Source organism: Periplaneta americana, chromosome 10 (genome assembly GCF_040183065.1).
Source record: "Periplaneta americana isolate PAMFEO1 chromosome 10, P.americana_PAMFEO1_priV1, whole genome shotgun sequence".
NCBI classification, from domain to species: Eukaryota; Metazoa; Arthropoda; class Insecta; order Blattodea; family Blattidae; genus Periplaneta; species Periplaneta americana.
In genome coordinates this window covers 48,749,867-48,777,443 of record NC_091126.1, presented here as the reverse complement: position 1 = coordinate 48,777,443, position 27,577 = coordinate 48,749,867, and the positions used below count along the sequence as shown (strand labels likewise).

Here is a 27,577-nt window from a genome sequence, read left to right as displayed (position 1 = left end):
TTCACTCCGGGATGACCACTGAGATCTCTCACTCTCTCTCAAGTTGTTCGACATCCGCGATTTTATGGCTCTTATGTAGAATCTGTTGGTACAGTCACTCAACATTTTAAGAGAAAAGTTACAAATTATTTCATTGACACTTTGCTGACAATCCAGCACTGATTCAATAACAAACACATACGTTGATGGTCCTGGTTCTGCATTTATAAGCAGATGTTCATTTTTATAAAAATGTGCATTTTAATTTGCATATTTGGAGTACGAAAACCAAAATTTATTCCTATTATTAATATCTCTGTTTTCCATCACTCATATACCACATTCATATTAATGCTCCATATGTGTATATTGATATATTCCTGAACTAAGTAGTAAAATGAGTAATCATGTTGCTATTATATCTATCAATTTTACATATTTAGAACAGTCACTGTTACAGTTATCAGGTTAAACCGTGTTGAATATGACTATGTGCATACCGGTACTTTAGTCTGCAGATGTTTTAACATGTCTCCATTCTATGCCAATTCTTGCATCTGCATTTAGTAATGTAATTTATTTAATATCTCTGGGAAAATCTTTATGTCTTCATGATGATGATACTGCAGTGGTTTGTAGTGCTTTCCAATTTTTTTTTTTTAAGAATTGGAACTATTTTGGTAGCTGTCTATGCCAAATAAGGTTATGATACACATATTTCAACAATGTTCACTAGTTTCATATTCACAAAATAAGTGATAATTAAACATGGAGTGTTTTAAAATATATTCGTAACAGAACCTGCATCTGTCTCAGAGGGTTTCCGCATAATTGATTCTATTTCACTAATTTATTTCTTACAAATGGATGTTGCCTATTTAGCAAAATGCACTAACAGGGCAGGTTTTCCTTAACACTGATTAGAGTAGATGCCATATTGCAAGTATCTGTGAAGCTATTATTATGAAATGGAACCAAAAACATTTTACAAACGTTGTTACCATGATATCTGTTTCCTTTGAATTACCTGCAAATATTACCTCAAACTTAGTTATGAAATTCCCGCATATTTGATTCAAAGTACACATACTATTTTTAATGAGGAAACTAATTTATGGACTAACCCTATATTGCTGTGTCTCACAAAAATATCACAATCACTCTCAATATTTCTAATCTGTATAATCAGTGATGTATTGGTTAGGAGAATTCCAGTTCAACAATTGAGCACATTATGGAGTGTATGGTGAAGATATATTTAGTTCGAATTAAGTGATATTTTTAATAATATTTCAAGTCATCGACCTTCGAGAAACCATTTTGAAACAGTTCATTACGGTATAACATTCTTTATTTTGATATTATACCGTTTTAACAACTACTAATGTCAAGTTAAAGTAAAGGGAAGTTACACAAGTGCATAGGCGCCGACTTCTTTGAAATATCGGGGGTAGGACCCTGCACAAAAGTCCGAGAAAATTTTAATTGCTCTTTCTAAAAATTTTTCTTATATATTTTACAGAAAATCGTCTGATTTTCTTATATAATATCAATAGAAATTGCTTAACTCAAGATGGTTTAAAACTATGGCCCTTATACAGTACCTTTTCCCTTTCACTGCTTTGCTCACCTTTGCAGCGATGATGAACATGGGCACTAGATTCACTGCCACTACTACAATCCAATTTATGATTCTGTTCTCGTTCATTGAAATTTTATTTTGGCCAGTTTTCTTTATTAAGAATTTATTCATTATCAGTAGTTACATAGGAATCACTGATCACTTAATAAGCACAAGGGGCTATTATCATAGATTCAACTATACCCATGGAGAGAGATCTCAACCAAGCTCATCAGGTTGATCATGAAAAGAGGACCATTTATGAACCTTGTATTCCCTACCTTAGTGCCTCTCTTCAATTGATCAATAACAGGTTTATGTTTTGGTGCTCGGGGTTCTTTACCAAAATGTACATACAATTTTTTAAAACAATTATTAATACCATCTTTTGAAATTAAAAAAATCATCTCCTAAATTCTTAAAGATTCCCTGCAGATTATACAATTTCATTTATACCACTCAGAAGGTCTTAATTAAGGATATGCCATATCCTAATTTTAAATGAAATCTTTTATTTATAAGTTTAATTTTAAGGTCATCTTTCAAGATTTTATTTTATAATTGATAATTATTACATTTTATTTTTATGACAATATTCATATTTCATTTCATTTAGTGTTCTGCCCAAGGGCAGGTCGTCTTTCACTCCAAACCCAGCCTTCTACAATCCTTCCTATTCCTGCCTTCCTCTTTATTTCCTCATATGATCCATATATCTTAATGTCCTCTATCTTCTTCTATCCCGAACTCTTCTCCCATTCACCATTCCTTCTAGTGTATTCTTCAGTAGGCAGTTTCTTCTCAGCCAGTGACCCGGCCAATTCCTTTTCCTCTTCCTGATTAGTTTCAACATCATCCTTTCTTCATCCACTCTTTACAACACAGGTTCATTTCTTATTCTGTCTGTCCACTTCACACGTTCCATTCTTATCCATATCCACATTTCAAATGCTTCTATTCGCTTCTCTTCACTTCGTCGTAATGTCCATGTTTCTGCCTCCATGCAATGCCACACTCCATACAAAGCACTTCACTAGTCTCTTCCTTAGTTCTTTTTTCCCCAGAGGTCCGCAGAAGATGGTCCTTTTTCTATTAAACGCTTCCTTGGCCATTGCTATCCTCCTTTTGATTTCCTGGCAGCAGCTCATGCTACTGCTTATAGTACACCCAAGTATCTGAAGCTGTTCACCTGCTCTACTGACTCATTTAGAATTTGCAAGTTTATCTTCTGCATTTTTCTGCCTATGACCATGCTCTTCGTCTTCTTTGCATTTATCTTCATCCCATAGGCCTACTGATCATAACTGTCATTTAGCTCCAGTAGCATGTCTATTATTTCATTTCCGATGTCGTCCTCTATTAACCACATGGATTTCCTGTTCTCATTTTACTTCGCGGTACATTAAATCATATCTTCCTTTTCTCTCAAGATCCTCTATTTCTTCACATTTCTCTTTCATCCAGTCTCCTTTTGCTTTATCAGTTTCTCTTCTTAGTTCGTTGTTTAGTTTCCTATAGTTTCTTCTACCTTCTTCTGTGTTGATGTTTTTCCAATTTCTCCTCGCCTCCATCTTCTCCAACATTTTCCCTGTGACCCAAGGTTTCTTAATTCTCACACCGTCTGTGTATCCTATTGTTTCTTCTGCTGTTGTCTGTATACAACTTTTTAAATGAGTCCAGTATTCATTAGTATTCTCAGGTGTGGATTCTAATGTAGAGGCTTTCTCTTGAAAATTTTCTTCAAATTTTCTTCTGTCCTCTTTGTTATTCAGTTTTTCCATATTCAATTTCTTCGTCACCTATCTTCCTCTTATCTTCTTCATACGAATATCTACTTCGCTCTATCAGCAGGACATGATCTGAGTTAACATCCGTTCCTGGTAGAGAATATTCATATTTAATTCATTATATTTATTTGCTATTAATTTCCTGATCCTTGTGGTCATCCTTAATTAAGGCCGGATCATTTATTTCCCTTTAAATCTCTCTCTTCTTTAACATGAGGAATGTTTATTATTATTATTATTATTATTATTATTATTATTATTATTATTATTATTATTGTTATTATTATTATTATTACTGTTATTATTTGGAGGGGTGGGGCCCCTCTATTAATTTTATTGTGTGGGACGCCTTAGTCTTTATAAGTTGAGGGTGGCAGAAAGTGCCTTGCTTCCACCAAAGTCGGCGCCTATGCGTAAATGCATTGTGATAAATTTACTAGAATATGACGGGAAGCTATCTGATATCTTCAATTTAGAGCAATACATAATTTAATATAATCTTATTACAGGTGAGGCAATTCGGTGGCCAGAAACAACCACAAATTACCTTGTTGTCCACTGTATTATGTGTGATTTGATTTATATATATATATTTTTTTTTTTAACAATATCTAGTACCTTGGAGTGACATGGTCAACTGACCCTCTCCCATATTTAATATTCTCCCACATTTTATAAAGTCTACCTCTACCTTTTCTTGGGGTCAGAATACAAACTTGTTAATCTCTTGTACTTCTGCAGCAAAAGACAAGAACTAACCTCGGCAACTACCTGGGAATTTGTATGTATGGAGCACTCATACACATACACATAAGAAATATGGCAAATATTGTTGAATAATGAGAAGTACCGTACAGATATCACAATTGAATATTATTATATAGAACAACGAATTCTGAAATATTTATGATGCAAGAATATGGTCTAAACCTGAAAGAATATTAAGAAGATTACAAACTTTACCTCAATGCATACTATGTACATAAGCAACCAGCACCCAACATGATACAACTACATACATGCAGTATGTTGTTATTTGTCTTGTTTCTCGAACGAACCTTTGCATTCTATATATTTACAAAATAATATATAATAATTTTCATTCTTATGCTCTATACAAGATCCCAGGCATGTATGTGTACAATAAAATAATTTTTAATTGCCTGTCAATGAGATGGTATGTATGAAATACTTATTTGGTTATTATACAGTAAGTGTCACAGATCTTTTTGGCACTTGTGAGGAAAGAGAAAGTTAGCAAGCGAGCCTTTATGGTGGTGGTCCTGTGCAGGGTTGGATCAAGCAAAGGCACTGGGGTAGACAAGAGAGGAGCAATGGCATTAAAGAAAATTATGTTCAGTTGCTTAGAAGAACTCGATCTGTAGGCGAGATGTTGCCGATCCTTTTTAAACTAAAATATAGTAAGCCTACTAAAAGGGGATGAACAAGAGAGATCGTTCTCAATGTATACAATTTTATGAGGAAATAAGCTATGTAATCAAAAATAAGATACAGAGATTAGCAGAGGCAAACCAGGTGTCTCTAACAAAGGTGAAGTGAATTATGCCTGAACAAAAATAACATGGAGCTGAAGGAACATCAATGAGTGCCCCAGGAAAGAAATGATTGATGGCAAAAGATAGCTAATAATATTGATGACTTTCATAAATGCGTGATATGACAAACGATTTGCGAATTCCATCTTTTGCACGACATTTCTCCTACAATTTCGAACTTACATGAAATCACTCATCATTGATTTGGATGGGCACTAGTTTAAAGAGCATTTTAAGAGAGCTAGAGTTCAAGTGTAAGAAAACAGGGAAAAATATAAGTTCAATGATCAAGAGGCAAAGAATATCATCTCTATCAGTCATAAGGTTTAGAGAGAAAAGCCGATCCATCATCTATGGGGAAGATAACTATATACATAGAAGTCACAATGATAGGAAGATAGGATGGAGATCATAATAACACAGTCTAGTATATACAGTCGTGAAGCTTGGGGTGATTTTTTTGCATTTCTCGCAATAGTTGCTAGCCGCTTGGAGCACTGTGTGTACTAGGAACAATAGATTATGTCACTGCCATCGTGATCTAATACAGGCAGACCATGTGACTTGCTTAACCCGATCACGAAGGGCAGCGTTTCAACCATATAAATTAATTGGAATGCATAAAAAGTAACATATTTCTCTAAAGTGTAGTGTAATTGCATTAATAAAATTTAAAACAATGATTAGGAGACACTTCAGACATAATTCCTTGCGAGTTAAGGTGTAATATTATTTTTGGTGTGAAAATTACGTTGTTCGTATGTGTAATAGACCTACCTGCCTTTATTTCGATTAAATATTGCGAAATTATTGTACATCCATTTATGCACGATTCAATAATTTTCAGTTGCACTGCACGAATATTTAGATATGTTGAAATTATAGGTTATGTTTACTGTAATAACTGTAAATGGCTAAAATACAATAATTTGAGTAATAATATGGGACAAGGAGACGTTTGTTGCACTATAAATTGTAAGAAAAAGAGGTCAGAGTTATCCTTCCGAAAGATCCAGGAAGGTGAATTTATAAAATATAATATATACTTTATGAAAATAATATATAAACCTTATATATTTCGTATTTCAATAGCGGAAGGTGTTAATTTTTCAAAAGAACACGACATCAAAAGTACAATACATTTTATCGTCTGCTAGGGAAAGAGTCTGTGATGAGGCGATAGTAGTGATCCTGGTGGCTAGCAACTATCTATGGATGCATATTTCAACTGTCTATGTTTGCATATTTAGTAAGTATTGAGCTTCGCAACTGTATATACTAAACTGTGATAATAATAACAAATTACAATGAAAGCAGTACTGGTAGTGATAGTGTAATGGAAAAAAAAGTCTAATAACAATAACAATAAACGCACAGTCTGTAACGTTTTATTAGATTTGCTGTTCGTGACTTATTGGCATTATAGGTCTATTTACATGAGTTCTGAGTGTACGTCTACTGACACAGCGATTGGCAGGTGGGTATCGGCTGGGGGCTGCATCTGGTTGGGAGACAACGTACAAGTTGGATAGTGACTCGCTTCTTTGCTAAACATTTAAAATTTCAGGAGGCAAAAAGATCTCCGATACTTATACTGGTGTATCTGTGCCCTATTTTCCGTGTGTATTAAATAATTTATTGCATTCCCTCATACAGTTTAATTTGTTGCTGACCTCTACGTGTTTTAGTACCCACTCATTAGCAAGAATGGAGAAACATGTGAAGCAAGGCAATTTCAACTTAGCTGGTAAGAAAAATTTACGTTAAATACACAACGATCTTTTAAAGGATTCCAAATGCATAGAGTAAAGACAAGAAATTCTTATGAAAATTGTTTATCTATTAATATTAACGTTCAAAAAAGAGATTTTAAGGTATTTATTTTTTCACGGATGTGACAAATGGGTTGTTTTAAGTCTACAACATCGACAGACAACAGCTATAGCATTGTCAATTTACCTGACAGCTTCCCATCAAAGGAACTGGGCTCGATCCCGTGCAGGTTCTTTGAGATATTTGGCGGACAAACAAATTACAAATCTAGTTTTCTCTGACAAGCAAACACTAGCCAATGTCAAAAAAAATTATCAAAAAAAAAAATACACACTTTGAAAAGACGTTTTGAGATGAATGCAAAAATGTTAATATTACATACTGCCGGAGTGGGGTATTCACGGTCCAATAGGAGCTCTTTGGGGTTACTAGCATGTTTGAGCTGGTGCCCCGCAAGGAGCATTGCATCAGTTAGACCTATTCTGTATAACAGTACACTATCACTGCTAAATAAGTTTACACAGGGCAATGAATTCTCTAAACGAAGCACAGGATTTGCCTAGTTATTTCAAAACATAGAATTTAAAAACTGTCCATTTTAACAGAAGAGGACCACATAATGCTTCAGCATTTGGCAGAGATACTAGATTCTCATAGAGAAACACTGCACATAAAGACTCTTCATATTAATGAATTCAAACCAAAGCCAGGATCAATGTTTGTACCAGAAGAATGTGAATCACTATCACAAGATTCTGCATTGCCATTGTCAAGTCAAGTTTCGACATCAGGAAGAATACATAGCCCTGAAGAACCTAGTTTGGAATGGTCATTGGATAAAAAACGAAAAATAGTAACCACGAGTTTAAGTGCAAAGACACAGAAGTCAATGCAAACAATTGCTCATATGAAAAAGTAATATCCCCGATTGAAACACGAAAAGCAATTGTATAGGTTTAAGAAAAGTTTAAATAGCAACTCGTATTGGTACAGTACACCATTTTTTTACTCAACAATCAGAGACAAGTACAAAATAAGTCGGTGTTCGAGAAATTCGCGGAAGCTCACTTAAAAATGTTACAGTGCACGATATTAGTAATATGGCTGTGGAAATTCAACATTATCACACGAGACCATGAAAAGTTACACAATTCATGACATGACAAGAGGAAGGAAGTGAAAAGACTGATAATACAATGCAGTTCTGAAGAGAAGAAAACGAACTTATTGAGCAATATAGCCCCTATAATGCTTAAAATGCAGATCAATCTGGTATCAGTAAACGAACATATTCTGGCAGAATACTTGATAGCCATAGTAAGAGGACAGTACATGGCATTATTCAGTTTTAAAGTGCACAGACACTTTCCTTTACGGTTGTAGCAATTGAATCATTCATGGGACATCTTCCCAGGTCTATCAACTCCACAAGCAAGCTGTCCAACAGGGTTATGTTTAAAGCTGCTAATTTAATTGTGCAGTAGCCAAAATCTGGAAAAATGAGAAGAGAACTTTTCAGAACCTTTCTTGAGTTAGCACTTTTACCTCACATTGATTTCTCAAACTGTCTGTTGCTTGATTCCTGGCCACATGTAATGGAAATAATTTAGCAAGTCAAATATTGCTATAAAATAACTTTGAGTACATATTATTCGAGGAAAAACAACCAGTGAATTGCAACGATTAGACAGGCATTTCTTTCGAATGTTCAAAACCATGGATAGACATATATGTGGTTTCGAGGTGTTACATAAAATTGGTGTGAATCTGCAATGACAACAATATTTTCAAATGCATATCACTAATTTACAATCGAGAAAGTTCACAGCGCTTCCGTTTGTCACACAAACATGGTTGGAAATTGGCAGAACTGATTAACATGAACGAAAAATTTGAAAATAGCACTTACTATTGTATTAAAAAGACATAGGCGTATGGTACATGTGAATTTCATGTAAGAGGAAGTAATCGTGATAGACTCTATGCTGAAGTGTACTTGGTGAAAGAAACTTCTGTGTTTCGAACATTTATTTATTAAATATGATCATCATTCACTATAAAATGAATTTTTCGAGGGAAAATAAATTGGAAATGTAAGATTTTACAGTAAAATATTTGATTACTTGTCCAATATTTAACTAATTTATTGCAACATGTTTAAAATTCCCGCCTAACTCAATCCTATTTAATTTAACCCTCTTACTCACATTCACATTATGATCACAGTATGTAAGATTTGCATTTTTTTAACGCAACTCAGGAAGATCTTTCAAATGATGTATGAAATATTACAACATTTTTTGTTTTTTTTTTTTTTTTTTTTTTTTGACATTGGGTAGTAATAATAAGTTTTTCTACTGTAGTCTTATCCCATCATATCGCTATCTCTTTGTTTCAGAATAGCTTCTGAAGTTTGAAGAGACACCATATAAAACACTGCATTAAATTACATTACAATGATTTAGGAAATTAATTATCGCTGCTTGTATTTATACTCTTTTCTGGGATCCTCTTTAGTCTTCTTTTCTGTTATTTACTCATACAGTATCTCTCCAATTACACATGCTTGCATTATTTCATCAATAGTCATTAATTCATAAAGGTTTGCATTATAACTATTGAGTAATGGCAATTTCGTTGCAACTGATTTTCAATTCCTAGGTATATTTTATTCTTTCTTCCATAGCAGTTGTATCACCTGCACAATTATTTCATAAGTCAGTTTGCATATACAATTTTTCTCTTCAGAGAATGGTAAGGGGATATTGGAAGCCTGATGACTAATGACATAAGACGTAAGAAAATAACTTTTGAAATCTTTTCTTTATTTATAATACTGCATCAATTGCTAATTGCATGTTACATGCATTGATGTGAACAAAGAATATCAATTTTACAGAGGCAAGAATTACCATCATATACAAATAATGATAGGGACTTGGGATCAATTAATTAGGACAGCAACAAATATCTTTCAGTTATTCCGAAAAATATAGTGAAGTGAATACAATCATAGGCACCAACTCTACAGGGCAGAGAGGACCTTGATTACATTTTCGTCCAATATTATCCTATGATTGTAATCCATGTCATTTTCAACATGTTTTTAATTTTTCACCTATTTTCATACTTTTGACACTAATGAAAAATAAAATATGTTATTAATTTTCATAAGGAAAGTACTGATTATTTTAGCCACTCTTTCTAGTTTGTAAAATCAGGGGTCCACAGTATTTTTTTGTAAGTCGACATCTATGAACATATGGCATATATGTGATATTAGAATTATGTAAGCTTTCAAGACATATTACCATCGTGTAATATCTTATAATAAAAACTGCTTAAAATACAAAGTAGATAATAACTGCAGCTTTGTTTCAATTGGTAGAGTTAATATCCTTCCATTACCATTGTTACCAAACAAAGTATGTTATAATGAACATTTTTCTACAACAATAATTATAATAACAGCAATAATAACATTAGCAATAGTAACAATAATAAATATTTACATTTTTATTAAAGTACAACAATATTCGTCTGTGTTTGATCAAGACAGTATGAAATGGTGAAGAAATGAACAAGCTTGGAATCATACCAGTAGTTGCAAGACAACAGCCAATGCATCCAAGTGAGGAAGAAACTGCAAGTGAGATATGTGTAGCAAGGGGTCACCGCTTCTGTACAGCAGAGGTGGGAGCTAACTCAAGGTTCAGTTTCAGAATAAATATACTGCAAATACTATAACACAAAGTAAGACAAGGAAGGAACTTGACAGTGTCTTGAATTTCGGACATGAAGGAACCAAAATTTGGGATTGCTGGATCTAAACAAACAGGGAAAAAAGTCACATCATCTTATTAAATAACAACGACTTTTCAAGGTTTTCACAGAAAATCTTACTAAAAAATCCAGATATTTTGGGTGAATTTTAAGAGTGACATTTAATGCTTTAAGTGATTTTACAAGGAAAAATCTTCATACAACTCATCAAGTCTACACTCTAACTGGGGTAATTGCCAGTTTCATTTATGTATAAAAATTGGGCGGTAACCAGATGAAGCTCGTGCAGTTACGTCAGATTTTTCAGTGTATTTTATCTCAGATAACAACAATATGTTTCATAAAGATGTAATAATGAAGAAGTAGCACTGAAAAAAATAATACATCGTGATAGGTGTTATTTACTGAACAAAACGTTTCGGGAAGATAAAACTTTGTAGAATATGTTTGCTCGATAAGACACTAAATTTAAAAATGAACCTTCTCATTCCTACTGGTTGTCAGGGATGAAGTGAAAGTTCTTTTTTTGAAGGATGGGGAAGAAAGTTCGTTAGAACAGGTTACTGTTCTTTTTTTTGGTGGGGAAAATAAAGCAAGAAATGCTTTTCTTTCATTTATCTTAAACAGTTTTCACGCTTCAGAATCTGAACCACATATCACTTATGTGACAACTGCACTTAGTCGAAAAATATACGTGTTATCCCTACATCTTGTGTCATTTTAATCCCACTTGCAGAAATTACTTTGTGAAGCTATAGCTTTCCTGTCAGTACCTGTACATGCCAGTTTTTCGATCAGACTAATGCTCAAGAAATAAGAAAAATGACCCAAAAAGCAGAACTATTGTGTTTTGTATAAATTGTTTACATACTGTTCATTTAAGCATTTCCTTTTTTTCTATTTCAGCTTCACCTAAGAATATTGTGGTTAAATGAAATTACACTTTATGATTGACAGTTGTTTCTGTTAATTAATTAAAATGTACTTTACATTGCAGATATTACTTAAAATAAATTCATTTGTAGATGTTTAATTTTATTCACAGTTAAGTATGAAGAGAAATTGATCACTTAAGGGAAATTAGGTCAGAAGTATGTATACAAAACTTTTATATAGTACTTTCACAATTAAAATAAATAATATAAGTTTATAATTTAATAAGAATAACAAACTCCCACCTCTGGAGCAAAGTTTGTGGAAAGCAGAACTGTTCACAGAGAAATGCAAAAGAATAGACTGTAAACATCATAAGAGTGTTTCAAGTGAAAAATAAGCTGCAGTACCTTCCATCGCGACTTGGCAAAGTTCTTCTTGAGCTGTTCGGATACAGTTCCGTGGATATTCTTGTTGCTGGCAGCATTACCAGAAATCCTGTAAAATAATTCAAATCATGAGATCTTGTGTCAAAAAATTCACCAATATTAGTGGAACAAATGCACTGTTTACACATTTCACAAACCAGAGAGAAAGCAACTGCAACTTTCAGACTGACAACCAACATGACTGCTTACTTGACCACCTTCATAAAATAGGCATTTATAAACCAGAAACCTGTATTATTTGTGAGAAAGAAAACAGCAAAATGGATAGCAGTCACCACAATGCCAAGGAATAAATAAAGTTCTTCAGAACAAAAACTGGATGAAAGCAAATGGAATGAAATCTTGAACGCTGTCAATGGAATAATGATGACGGCAATGATGATTGATGATGATTGATGATTATGATGAATATGGATGTAAGATAATGATAATGCTGATAATGGTGATATGATGATAATGATGGTGATGGTGATAAATGCAAGTGGTTATGACAAATGAAAACTGGACATGGAATCGGACACATTAAAAAAAAAAAAAGTAAACAAACATGAAATTCATATATTCAATAGAGGGGTACACTCTTTCGGTGAAGAAAAAAGTTCAGACTAAAATTACTGGTACAGTATATTAAATTTCATAAAGAGAATAGGAAAAAGGAACGAGACTGGTACATGTATATTACAGTTTGAGAACACAATGAGTGAGACTTTTCAAAGTAATCCTGTATTGCAAATCTAGAGTGCAATCACGTGTCAGACACCTGTGACTACATACGAGAATGAATATTCTTGAAGTTCCAACAAGCCAATAAACATCCATACAGTAGATAGGCTATTTACTGATAATGCAAGTAAGTAGTTTTGTTGAAACATTAACATAATATTGTAATTCTCTAGCCTACAATGGGCTAGAAGCAGGAGCAGGGTCAATCTTTCAAGTAAGGCAGGTGCCAAAAGACTAGTCGAAGTGATTCTGAGAGTGGTGCTTTATGACTAGGTTTCAATGAAGCTCAATAATAATATATACTAGGTCTATTTATATTTATTGAAAATTACTGTTCACTTACCAGGGATGTGCCAATGCCTGGCGGCAGGTATATCTCTTCTCTACATCTACACACATGAGTTGACGGATGAAATCTTTGGCAGAGTCACTGATGTCATCCCAGTATGGGGAATCAAATTCAAACTCACCTGAAGTCATAAAAAGGTATAATCTTTCAGAAGTGTAATTAGTTTGGAAAGCATTTTTAAGTCCACAGTTTGTGGAAAAACAAAAGTTAATATTGGCTTCTTCACATTAGGTAGGGGCCTACCCAGATTAGGAAGGGTAATTGTAAATTACAGGGACTCCACTTCGCATATTTCGTTAATTTGATAGTGGGTTTCAGTATCGCCAACATAGTAATAATACTACACACCTAATCAAACCTAACCTAACCTTCCACCTGTAGCAACATTCCTCACGTTTAGTACTTTTCGTTTGCATGTATTGGCAACCCTGCTACTCGTGTCAGTGGCCGGTAATAAACTCTCTTGGCGTGCCCAAGCTTGATAATTATTTTCATAAAGCACCGGTACTGAGAAAATATTAGTGGACTAAACCTACATTTTTCCAATCTGTATCATAGCCTACATTTTCTATCACTATTTAGATCTACTAGATTTGTAACTTTATGTTTTTACGTTTTGAATTTATCAATAAACAAATTGTCGCTATGGTAATTATGTAGTAAGCATCGGCCAGACCACCATCTTCCCATAATATAGGTCCATGGCACATTGGCTGACAATATGCCAATCATAAGAGAACGTTGATAATTTAATTAAAATGTATGTAGGCCTATATAAATGGAATAGTTCAACAATGACGTTCGACAATTATAAAAAATACAAAACTGAACTCTAGCGAAAGTTTCCTACAATTTCACTTTCTTTAAATTAATGACACTGATACTGAACTAATCAGTACAGTAGACGAAATACTTTTTAATTGAATAAGAATGAATTACAATAGTTTTTTTACTAGAGTTTAAAGCCTTTCATTGTCACAAAACAAAACTTTCGAGATTATAGAGAAAAGACTAAACTAGTGTTGAGGTAATTCCCTTCATACCCCGCTTATACACCTTGCACATACGAATCTGTGACAGGTTAGGTTTGATTAATTTAGGCTTTTATTATGCCTTGAATATACGATCAACTGCATCTCCGCAAACAATTCCTTTTAAATTCAATGATTTTCACTTCCGAAATCACCGGAACTACCGGTACCTCAAATTATACTGAAATTTGTTATCTTAGAAGTTTCAGAACAAGGTATTGGTACTACCAGGTACACCTACAGTACATGTTAAATCCTCAGTTCCTTTTTGCCCAAGACATCAAAGAGTGGTCTGTTATACTCTGTTACGCTACTGACAAGCTACAGTTTTCAATCGCGATCAAGACTGTAGTGATTATGTACAAATGCGATCGGGATTAAGGCTTAGGAGCTATCGTAATCGCCATTAGGATAATGCTCTTTACAGAACTAGATATTCCGCATTTGTGCTTGTACACACTTACAGTCTAGTAGACGGAAATTAGTTTTCGAACATATGATTTCTATAATTTCGGAAGCTGTGACAGATATTTGTACGTTGTGTTTTTTTACTTGGTTATTTAACGACGCTGTATCAACTACTAGGTTATTTAGCGTCGATGGGATTGGTGATAGCGAGATTAGGCCGAGGATTCGCCATAGATTACCTAACATTCGCCTTATGGTTGGGGAAAACCTCAGAAAAAACCCAAGCGGGGATGAACCCGCATCCCAGCACAACTCTGGATCGGCAGACAAGTGCCTTAGCCGAGTGAGCTACACCTGTGGGTTGAAAGTTGTTAAAAGTCAAATTTTGTTGTGTTACAATATTATGGCAGAGAAAAACTAAATTAGGCCTACGTATTAATTTGTGTGTGACGATATTGTTCACATTACGGTTCATTTTTTAAATTTGTTCAATTGCAAAATAATATAATTATAATCAGATAAAAACAGTAATAACATAAATGAAATATAGAAACTCTAACAGAATTTTAACAAACAAGTTTTTATAATAAGGTGCAACAAACAATAAAAGAGGTCAAAAGGGAATTCTTGGTCGAAATTATGAACAAGAAAGAACCAAGTGTTACCCTGAATATGGTACCTTGAATCTACAATGTACAGTACCGGTACATACATTTCCGATAATCGCGAATAAAAACTGTAGTCTGTTGACAGTATTAATTATTTAATCTAAATAACTTAATAGTTCATCAGTGTACGCCTATTAATTATGCTCTTGAGCAGGGGCGTATTTTGCGGGCTACCGGGGCTACCGGCGGTAGCCCAAGGAAATTACAAAAGAAAAAGTTTATAATATAACATAATGTAATAATTTTGTATTATTAGTTTTACCATAGTAATTAAAATTAAAGTAATTGTTAGATATATTTTGTGTAATAATAGGGTCAGCGGTAGCCCAAACCCTTTAACCAGTATACGCCACTGCTCTTGAGTAACCCATGGATCTGGAAGAAAGAATCCACACTAAAAATTATAATTTTTTAACTGCAGTAATACAGCAATCTGTCATCACTATTATGCTTGATTCTTTTACCAATGGTTAACTGTTCTGTTCTCAATTTTATAATACCACAGTCTAGTATATACAGTCACGAAGCTCAATACGTAGTAAATATGCATCCATAGATAGTTCCTGACCACTAGGATTGCTATTATCGCCTCATTACAGACAATGCGAAATAGTACCTGCACAGTCTATTGTTCCTAGTACCCTAATAAACTCAAACTTGGTGACTATATACAGTTGGTAAAAAAAGTATTCATACACTACGTTTTTCCTTGTTGGTGTCTATAATTTGTCTTTCAGCATTATGGCATTCAATAGGTTTGTATAAGGATCTTATGGCAGTATATTACACATAAACATATTCTAGTAACTTGAACACATTAGTTAATAACGGAATAAAATGCATATTCATTGGCAAAGAAAGTATTCATACGCTTCCAATGTTTGTAACCATTTGACTGTTACACACTCTTCTTCCGTCTTAGAGAGTGACAACAAGCAAAGGTCGACTCCAGTAGTGTTCTTAGATGAGACTGTTTAGTTTAAGTCTGACAGCGGTACAATATGGGTCGAAAATCACACGAATTGAGTGCCGCCTGGAAAGACCGCATAGTTTCATTATTTAAACAAGGGTTCAGCTATCGGAAGATAGGGAAGCTGGTTAAACAATCTCATGCAACTGTCCAGTATATTATTAAAAAGTTCAAGATTGGATCGACCGACAATGCAAGGCGACAGGGAAGAGCAAGAGTCATTTCGCAATGAGAATCTCACCAACTGGTTCGTGAAGCCTAAAAAAAAAAAACCTAGAATTAGTGCTGCTGAACTATTGCAACATCTTGCTTCAACTTCCAGGAAGATTGTTACACCTCAAACTATCCGGAATTGTCTCCATGAAGCAGGCTATAAAGGCAGAGCAGCAAGAAAGAAGCCTTTTATAAGTGAGATAAACCGAGAGAAGAGATTGGAATTTGCTAAGAAATATATAAACATGGGACAAGACTTCTGGCAGACTATTTTATTTTCGGACGAAAGTAAATTTAACATTTTTTGATCTCATGGTCAGTTCGTTTGGATAAGATCAAATACAGAACTGGAAAGAAAAAATGTACTACCAACAGTGAAGCATGGAGGAGGCCATATCATGGAATGGGGCTGCAGAAGTTTGTGAACTGGAAGTAATTGAAGGTAACATGAATGCTGCGGGCTACATCAAAGTGCTCCGAGGTAATTTGTCTAAGAGTGTTGTGAAATTGGGCATAAAAGACATCTATTTATTCCAACAAGACTACGACCCAAAGCATACAGCAAGAATAAAGCGCAAGTGGCAGTTGTACAACGCCCGAAAATTATTTCCCACGCTACCTCAATCTCCGGACGTCAACCCTATTGAAAATTTATGGCCCCATTTGGAAAACAAAATCCGAAAGTTAAAGTGTTCCTCCAAAACTCAACTGGTAGAAAATTTGAGAAAATGTTGGTCTGAAATTACACCAGTCTTCACGAACAAGCTTGTTGAATCCATGCCAAGGAGACTTCAGACCATTATAAATGCATAAGGTCTGCATACCAAATATTAATTATGTTTGTATACTGTAGAAAGTCTCATTTGTGTTGTGTATGAATACTTTTTTGTTGCCCTAAGAATGATTTTTTTTCGTATTGTAATACTTATTGTGTTTTAAAGGTTTTCTTTTTTTTTCAGAAATGAATAGTTGTTACATTTAGTTCTAAATAATGCAAAAAATAAAGTTCTCTGTCAATAAATTAAACCAAAAATCAAATAAAACATGGTGTATGAATACTTTTCTTACCAACTGTATACTAGACTGTGACAATACTGTAGTTGTTTCAGAGGTTCTTTTTTATTCCTCTAGGTTGATTATTTCATTATTCTTGGAATAATTTCTCGCAGTAACTGTTGGACATGTGCAAATCATTTGTTTTTGTAGACTTAGTTCTGAATTTTATCTAAAACTGGAGTTACCCCTAATTAATTTAGAATTTCTTCATTTCTCTTATAATTAGACCAAGTATATACCAAGTGTTTAAAAACAGCACCGTATATTTTCACAGGCAGTAGTAATGTTCACAACTAGAAAAAAAAGTCTATTATATACCGGTATATCGGGAAACACATATCGAGGTATGGACCAGGTTGCATTGTAACCAGTAATACCTGTCTGTTATGTAGTCACTACAGAAGTGCTCAATGTAGTTACCACGCATTGTTACACATCGTTCTGCCTTTCCTCACAGAGAATCATGAACTCTTGTGATCACACCTGGCTGCTGTCGGATTTGGAATAAACACGCTCGTGTAATGTTTACACGTCGTTAATGGGGGTGGCATACACAAATGTCTTTAAATGTCCCAATAGCCAGAAAGCCAAAGAATTAAGGTCAGATAATGGGGATGCCATGCTACTGGAATTCCTAGACCAATCCATTGCCCATTAAACCTCTGGCTTACTTAGGCGAATCCCGGAACCACATCTGCCATGATCTCCTGTTCGACCTGAAACTATTAAGATGATAGGTACATCAATTGAAGCGAATGAAGGCGAATTGAGTTCGAGGTCCAATTGCGAAAGTCACCCAACAATTCTGCTTCAAGTTTTTGAGTGAAAACCTGGGGGGGGGGGGGGAACCAATCAAGTAATTGTCCCAACCAGGATTTGAACCTGGGCCTACTGATTTCATGGTCACGCAATCTAACCATTACTCCACAGAGGTGGACTATATTGGATTCATGTTTACTACTGAATTTCCTGTTTACTTATGTTGAGGAAAAGTATCCACTCAAAACATACAACCCATTGTTTTGTGTTCTTAAATGAATAATGATAATAGGCCACAATACAGAATGGCCTAAATTTCAAGTTTTTTTTTCGGACATATGTTTATAGAAACGTTTTTTACAATTTTGACCAATACTACCTCCTGTGGAAATATGTGAGACTTTCTTAAACACACTGTATAGTGTGCAGTTTTTCTCATAAATTTCATTTCAAATACCCTAATTCTTGATTTATCTGACCTAATATGTACCAATAAGGTGAACTTCATACCTACAGCAGTTATGAAACGTTGGAGACATTGAATTTCAACACATAGTTTAAAATACAAAGTTTACTTTATAACTCAATCACAATGAAAGCTAGATACTGTACCGGTAACTCATAATATTATAGTAGGTAAGCAATATGACTAACACATGGCAATATGGATCAAAGTTCCAACCAAGGAAGTTCTGAGAACAAGGGAGTACACATTCAGTTCATTCAAAGTTTATATTTTAACTCAATCACAATGAAAGCTTGATATGTCATACTGAAACATAGCAGGTTTATGGCTAACACATGAAAATAAGGATCAAGTTCCAATCAAAGAAGTTCTGAGAGAAATAGTTTTTTTTTAAGTTAAAGCATTTAGAAAGCTATTAAGGCCGTGTCTCAAAGCTACATTTTCAGCTGAAGTGAACTAGATTGTTGACTAAATAGCCGGATGTGACGTCAGAAGTTATGATCCAAAGCTACATAGTGCATAGCAATCAAGTCCGTAGTAGCTAGTAAACGAAAATGCTTGCTTGATTGATGATTTGTTCACTAAACAAACATGGATATCTCATCAGCAATTGGAGTTATGTAATCTGAGGATGTTTTGGAAGTGAAATAATATCAATGTAGAATAACATGTTCACTTTGAACATTGTTAGTACCTTCTTCACAATTTTTTAAACATTACTGCAATATATAAATATCTCATTATCTTTTTCACATAACCTCACAATGAAATTACATTAGGACACTGCCTTCTTAATTCAGTATGACACCATGACGTCATGGTTTTTAGAAAAATAGTCTATGAAAGAGGTCATGTTTCAAGCATACATGTCCAAAGCTACTGTGTGTAGTTTATACGAGGGCTATTCATAAAGTAACTTCCGTTTTAATATAGCGTGCATAACAACAGAGACAGTGGCGCCGCTCTTGCTGTGGAGTGTCCCTAGAAGCAGTACGCGTCGAGCAGCGGTAGAGTCAAGGTCGTGTCTTTCTTCCTCTTTGAGCCACGTGCTGTCAAAATGTGTGCTGCAATCGCAAGTCCCGCCAGGTGTGAGATACGTTCTGTAATAAGATTTCTTGTGGCCAAAAACTGTAAAGCTAGTGAAATCCATCGCCAACTTTGTGAAGTTTATGGGCCAGACGTAATGAGTGAAGGTGATGTAAGACATTGGTGCAGTATGTTCAAAAATGGGCGAACCAATGTCCATGATGAAGAGAGAAGTGGTCAACCGAGGTCATGAATGCAGATCTGATTCGTTTGGTTGACGAAAGAGTTGGAGCAAACCGCAGGTTCACCATGTCGGAGCTTAGTGAGGATTTTCCACAGATCAGTCGTACTCTTCTGTATAAAGTGATTACCGAAGATTTGGGCTACCGGAAACTTTCTGCCAGATGGGTGCCTAAACTCCTTTCTGAGGAATAAAAGGCTCAGCAGATGGGAGCAGGACTGTCCTTTCTTGAGCATTACGAAAGAGAAGGTGATGCTTTTCTCGATCAGATTGTGACAGGAGATGAGACTTGGTTGCAGTATGTGAATGCAGAAACAAAGCTTCAATCAATGCAGTGGGGACATACTCACTCCCCGAAAAAACCCACAAAGTGTCGTCAAACACATTCTACGAGGAATCTCATGGCAACTGTTTTCTGGGAAAGAAAAAAAAATTTGCTACTGGAATTCTTGGAGAGGAATGCCACAATTAACACTGAGCGTTACTGTAACACACCAACAAACTTGAAAAGGGCCATTCAAAACAAACGTCATGGCATGTTGGGCTCTGGGGTGATTTTCCTGCATGACAATGCCCGGCCGCATACAGCGCGTCGTACTGTGACCAAACTGCAAGAGTTCAACTGGGAAGTATTGAATCACCCTTCCTATAGCCCAGATTTGGTGCCTAGCAATTACCATCTCTTCATGCACATGAAGACGTGGCTTGGTTCGAAGCGCTTTGACAATGATGAAGAGTTGAAAACCAGAGTAGTAGGTTGGCTTCAGTCGCAGGCGGCCGAATTCTACAATTGCGGAATTTCAAAGCTCATCAAACGCTACGACATGTGTCTCAATGTGACTGAAAACTATGTGCAAAAATAAACTAAAGTATATACTTTCAAACGTATTGTAACTCATTTCTGTAACGTTATTTATGGAAGTTACTTTACGAATAGCCCTCGCAAGTCATCTAGTTGCTAGTCACTAGTGTGTAGTATGGACTTGAGCTTTGATACATGGCCATACACATCCAGTTCATCTTTACTATTAATCCGTTCTGTGCACATATAGGCCTATAGTGTATCTAATTAAGCAAATTTACTGCAAGAAATCACATGGAAAACTACTGGTACCAATGAGATTTCAGTGTTAAAAGCCTCTTACAAGCAGCTCTTTACACTGAAGTATGCTACAATATTGCTAAGAATAGCAGCTTACAAGCACGTAACTCGTAATAATACCTACATTGAGATGTTCATTAAATGTGCACTTCAATATTTCCTTTGTAAGTAATGGTAGGAGTCTTTAATAAGTACAATAAATATTTCACTTCAAATTACATGGATCCTGATCAGTTTAATGAATGCTGGTACCGATATCAGTATTTAATAATAGGCCTACTGTTTCTTTTTCCTCTACAAGATGATCGTGTTAACTCAGTTTCGGTTTCAGTTGGACCTTGATCGTTATCCCCATGCACCAGTATCTTTCAATTGGCATGAATATGACAAATGTAAGAAACTGTCTGTATGGTTTCAACTTATTCCATCAGTGAATAACTGCATTCCCAACAGACATCATTATGTAGGTACATTAGATTATACTTCTTGCAAAAGGGCCTTCTTCCTCCACAGGTTAGGTTCTTGGAGGCATGAGAGATTAAAAATTAATACGTCACCTTTTAATATCTGGGCAAATAAATTTGCATCATTTTCATCATAAAATGGTGGATATCCACACAGGAGAATATAAGATATAACACCTATGCTCCAAACGTCTACTGCTTTGCCATACGGCTTCTGTGCAAGTACTTCTGGAGCTGGAACAAAGAAACAACAAATACTTTCACTATATTTGTACAATGGAAATTATAAAGAAGAACATTCTTGTAAAACTTGACATAAACTTCTTTGACTTAAGGAAAAAAAAAACAACAAACTTCAAGCGAAAGTAATACAAATTTAGTACAATGTAATAAAAACAGAATTATCATCATTATTATTTGGATATACAATATGCAAATTTTATAATTCTATATCTGTCTATGGCACTTTGGCCCATTTTTGAGCCATGGCGTCCCCAATATTTCCCCTTCTCCACATTTGCCTGTTTTTTGCAGCTGCCTTCCAATTTAATTCTGTTTCAAACCAAAATGAAATACTCATTGCCTTAAGAAAAATAAAATTATACCAGTTGCGAATTAATTTATAACACACAGGTTGTATGATAAATGTATAGAATTTAGGAAATTGCTTTGAAATGTTACATTAATTTTCAATCAGAGGGAAGTTAGATCAACCATGGTTCATAATCAAAAACTCTGATGCAGAGGAGCTACACTTACAAAAATTTGGAAAATATTTTTAATTGCTACCGGTACTGCAATGTATCCATAACTCTAATGAAATATTTCCCTGTGTAATTTTTTTCCTGTACATAATAATCCTTAACTTTCATGCTCTACCTCAGTGGTATTCAATATTCCTTGCTAGCATACCTCCAAAATATATCTGTACCCCAAAATGCATTACAATTTATATAATAATTTTAACAAAAGACTATGATTGATGAATTAAAAATAAATTATCATTATTATTAAATTAAATTAGGTTTTATTTAACGATGTTCCCAACTGCCGAGGTTATATCAGCGTCGCCTATGTACCAGAATTTTGTCCCGCAGGAGTTCTTTTACATGCCAGTAAATCTACTTACATGAGCCTGTCGCATTTAAGCACACTTAAATGCCATCGACTTGGGCAGGGATCGAACCCGCAACCTCGGGCACAGATCAGCACTCTACCAACTGCGCCGCCCAGGCCGTTATTATTATTATTATTATTATTATTATTATTATTATTATTATTATTATTATAGTAGTTACTGATGCAATAATAATAGTTATGATAATGAATTATAAAATGTCATTCAAGCAAATGAAAACAAGAGTTGATATTGTAAAAGAAAATATAATATAATGCAATAATTATCAACAAGTATAAAAAAAAATAAATACAAATGTCAGGTCAGCATTTTCACATTCGTAATCAGTGGGATGCGTACGCCGATTGCAGGGAATTTGCTCCGCGTGTTATAGCTAAGTAGGTAAACATTGGTTTACGAAGCAATGTATGAACATGAAAAAGTCTCCTACAACAATTCATTATCACGCTTCTTTTCAGCATTACTTAATATTAGCCTAAGCTTTTGGGCAAACATCGTAGCGATATTTGAAAATTGTTTAAAGTTATCTTGTCTGAAAATATTACATGTGTTCATAATCCAGTCCGAGAATGGTTCGTCATTTTTATAACCAGGTCAATGAAAGAAGTGAAATTAGATATCATGATGAAACATGATAAACAACATGCCTTTAGGGTGTTCTGTACATTCTAGAAACACTTATCATGATTGATGTATTCAATTTAGTTTCTCCAATCAGAGAGCTTGGAAAATGAGCACTTATGAAATTATTATATGATTACCATCCAAAGACGAAGAATGGAAACTTCCATTGTAAACATGTGATCTGCAGAGAATTGTCTATCTTCCAAAACGAGATAGATTTCAGGTTTGTAATTTAGCATCAAGATTCAGGCAGTGATTACAAAAAAAAAAAAAAATGAGTGAGAGAGAGAGAGAGAGAGAGAGAACTTTTATCTTAGTTCCATTATTTTGTGTGCTAAATATTATGTAGAGATACATTACTTTCCTTTCCAGACAAATAAGCCTAAAGGACACAGTTGTTTATTCAAGATATTGTTACTACATACAAAAATATATATTCAACCCCCACTGTGTTATTTCTAGCTATTGTTTAATCCTTTACAGAAATGGCTTTCTTTCGTATAAGTTTCCTATCACATAATAATAATAATAATAATAATAATAATAATAATAATAATAATAATAATAGACTAATGGTGGTGGTAGTAGTAGTAGTAATAATAATAATAATAATAATAATAATAATAATAATAATAATAATAATAATCCGTTGCACAACATCCCATAAAGGACCAAGACTGACTAGTCAGCTGCTGCTTCATGTCCACATGCCTCAGCAGATGTGAACGATCATCCAACCAGAATGGGTGTAATTTATGGTCAGCACGATAGTTATAACTATTTTTGGAAACTGGATTTCGCTACTTAGCAAAGCTCCCCAAATTCATTATGATGCTCCTTGGGCACCGACCCCATACACTGGCAAAATTTAATGAGAAAATTTCTTCCTCCATGAAAACTCGAATCAGCGGTCATTCCGTAACGCAAATATTAGGCATGATGCCTTAGACCACGACGCTACGGTACGGGACTTCTGTCATATAATAAGCAAATAAAAAATGCTACTAAAATTATTTGGTGAAAATTATTACGTAATGTGTCATCTCGGTACCATTCATTTAAACTCAAGAATATTGCACTATCTGGAGAGGCGGAAATTTATACTTTACATAAAGAAAAAACTGAACAACACAAGTTTTTAATCTTAGGTTTCATTTATAGTCACTTTAATTACGAAGTAATTTAAAGACTGTACAGTGTACACTATGTGTTTGGAGTATTATAATGTTGTAGCTACATTGGATTGACGCCATCTACAGACCAGTCAGTCCATTTACCCTCATGCCATTTAGCGACAAGTCCACCAATTCACCTTGCGAATCATTGTGTAGTATAAATAAGAATTGTCTACACCTGTGGAGTAACGGTTAGCGCGTCTGGCCGCGAAACCAGGTGGCCTGGGTTCGATTCCCAGTTGGGGCAAGTTATCTGGTTAAGGTTTTTTCCAGGGTTTTCCCTCAACCCAATATGAGCAAATGCTGGGTAACTTTCGGTGCTGGACCCCGGACTCATTTCCCCGGCATTATCACCTTCATCTCACTCATCTAAATAACCTAAGATGTTGATAAAGCGTCGTAAAATAAACCACCACCACCACCACCACTACTAAATAAGAATTGATATAGTTTACTTGAATAAAAGTAAGTCGGGATGAGTCTTTTCGGCGAAGAAATACTCAGATTTCATATTAATAAGACCCTTTAAAGCTTTCTCAACGTGAGGGAAGAACTGTCTCAAGGTTTCCACCCTTTGCAGTGAACACAACGTCAGAATGAAGGTCGGTATCAAATAAGTCGAAAATATTAAACACGTTGGGTTCTTTTAAGGTTAAATTTATTACTGCAATAATTAAATAGCCGCCCAGAACAAGGTTGTAACCAGCAAATATGAAATTCTTAAAAAAATGGGGAAAAACACATTTTACTCTAAAACATACTTTAAATTTTTTAGAGCAAAGTTGACAACCAGACATGTGTACTGATTTTAATAAGAGCACAAGCATTACACATAGGGCATCATTACCAACCATTATTCACGAAAAAGTCAACTTATGAGAAATGAGTCCACACCTGTGGAGTAACGGTTAGCGCGTCTGGCCGCGAAACCAGGTGGCCCGGGTTCGATTCCCGGTCGGGGCAAGTTACCTGGTTAAGGTTTTTTCCGGGGTTTTCCCTCAACTCAATATGAGCAAATGCTGGGTAACTCGGTGCTGGGCCCCGGACTCATTTCACCGGCATTATCACCTTCATCTCATTCAGACGCTAAATAGCCTGAGATGTTGATAAAGCGTCGTAAAATAACCTACTAAAATAAAAAAAAATGAGAAATGAGAGTTGCAGCTAATATTAACTGTCCGCCATTTTGTAGTCAGCTGGCCGAATTGCGTTTTTTTCAACCATCTTCTTGCTGCAGCAAGGCATGGAACGCTTTACTGAAACGTTTAAAAAAATGCACGAGATGACGTCGCGTCGTCTTCTTCATCTTTGCCTCAACAATATGGGAGTCATCTCTTAGGTATTAGCTATGTTATGAAACATTAAACAGGCCAAGATGACTGAAGGAATTTTCCATTTCGGCAGTCTTACTTTATTCTGAAGGACAGATAATCTCCATTTAACCTGTCCAAAACATCTTTGAACATATATTCTCTCGTGAAGAAGTTGTTATAGGGCCTTTTCTTCTCGAATGGTGTGGTCACAGTAAGGGATTAAGAGTCATGGAGCAATGGGATATCCTGAGTCAGCTAATAGCAAGGCGATTGCATGATTTCCGGTCATCATTGTGAGGATGTCAAAATTTGTTCATATGAGCAAATCGTGTAATACGGAACCTTCCCATGAAATACCAACACTTGCGAATTCTTTCTTGGCATTTTAGGCTATACAGCTTGAATGTTGATGATGTGATTCTCTTACGAGTGACGTACTCATCTAACTTGTGTATGAATAGGTTGACCAGACGTTCAGGTTTTACCGGGACAGTCTCGGTATTTAGTACTTTATCCCGGTGTCCCGAAAAGTTTACTCGGAACGCGAAAATGTCCCGGTTTCTTTGTACGGTTTCAAACATATCCGGTTTTCCTGGTAAAATGTTTTGAAAGCGGTTTTACTTTTCCCTCGAAATGTAATAAGATTCACTGAAAATATGTTGAATTATTTTCTCGGAAGATTTTGGTGATTAATAGTTGTGTTCCCCATTATAACTACTATAAGAATATACGCAATCTTTTGAACAAAGCCTGATTGTCCCGAGCGCTCACGGAAATACCCGATTCGAACTTAGTGTCTCAGACGCCGGCCACTTTCATTTTGACCAAGTATGGGTTACGTATGTTTAGTCAACAGTCTGAAGACTCATAAGTGGTACCAATAAAGCATCATTCATGAGGAAACTGAGCCAGGAGATAATTTGGTAGGGTGGTCAGCTCCATTCCCCATCCATTGCATATATCACATACAAGTAGTCAGTAAACTAATCAGACTTGAGATGTATGCAACAATTATTGTTCTCCCTCTGACACTTTTCGTTACGTGAGTTGTACTGCCTGATAATAATACACTAGATGTATCTGTCAGAACCTCAATCATAGATATACGCTAATGAGGAAGAGGACATTATTCTATTCTTTTAGACGAGTGACATCTTCAGTAAACTGTCAACACTCCATAATCTAATTGTTTTATTTCTTTGCTATATATTATTAATTTTTATCACACATTCGTTCCTTGAACCCGCATATGAACTTAGATAATTTAGTGATATGAAAAACACATAGTTCTTTTTTTGACAGCCTAAAAAGAAAACTAGATGCGAGGGCCTGGTTCTCTTACTAATGAGTCTATGTGTGCAGATTTACGTTTTCCTGTACTATTTTACTGCTAGATGCACGGTTATTTGTGTCCAGTAGACCGTCTTTCTCTACTCCACGTATCTAAATTAAAATTGTTTTATTTTCCTAGGTAAGTTATTTTATTCTCTTCATACATCTGATTTTGTAAATCCTCATATTGCTCTTCAATCCTTTCGCTCTATACAATCCATCGTTGATCAGTGGAATGGAATAGCTGTTTGTAACGACCCCAACGAGTAGGCTACCCTTCTCATCTACTCTTTTTCTGACTTGAAGAGGAAGATAGAAGCAATCTTCAAAACGTTGTGAATTAATTTAAAATTAAGCAATGCAAAAAAAAAATCCCATCTACACCTCCTCTTTACAATCCTCTAGATCAAAAGCTATTTGCTGAAGCCTCGCAGTGCGCGCCTCGCAGAAATCCGGTTGGACGAATCGGTCCGAGGCGACGCAGCGAGATTTCTCCCAGGCGGCTCCCAGGATTCGCCAATGCATCCATCATTATTATAGGATTAAAGTTGAGTCTTCCATTTTTTACGAAGTACAGTATCCCAAGAGAAAGAAATTACCAATTTTTTATTCATAAGAAAATTAGAAGTTTCTCTGAGAGCAACAACACTTCTCAGCCTGGAGAAAGTCTCAGACAATAAATTCAAGTTTTCTTAGCT

General features: G+C 35.1%; 1 protein-coding gene across 4 annotated transcripts in view; it reads right to left on the bottom strand.

Moving 5' to 3' along the window:
* Positions 1-27,577, bottom strand: part of CaMKI (Calcium/calmodulin-dependent protein kinase I) — a 940,598-nt gene that overhangs the window by 41,542 nt on the left and 871,479 nt on the right. For all 4 annotated transcript variants that reach the window (XR_011334309.1, XM_069837369.1, XM_069837370.1 and 1 more), the window contains 3 exons: positions 21,391-21,531; positions 12,888-13,014; positions 11,783-11,870 (listed from right to left, as the gene is read on the bottom strand). Coding sequence is in view for 3 of the 4 variants with exons in the window: in XM_069837369.1 (XP_069693470.1) it covers positions 11,783-11,870; positions 12,888-13,014; positions 21,391-21,531 (356 nt within the window). In the remaining variant the exon portion in view is untranslated. The remainder of the gene's footprint in view (positions 1-11,782; positions 11,871-12,887; positions 13,015-21,390; positions 21,532-27,577) is intronic.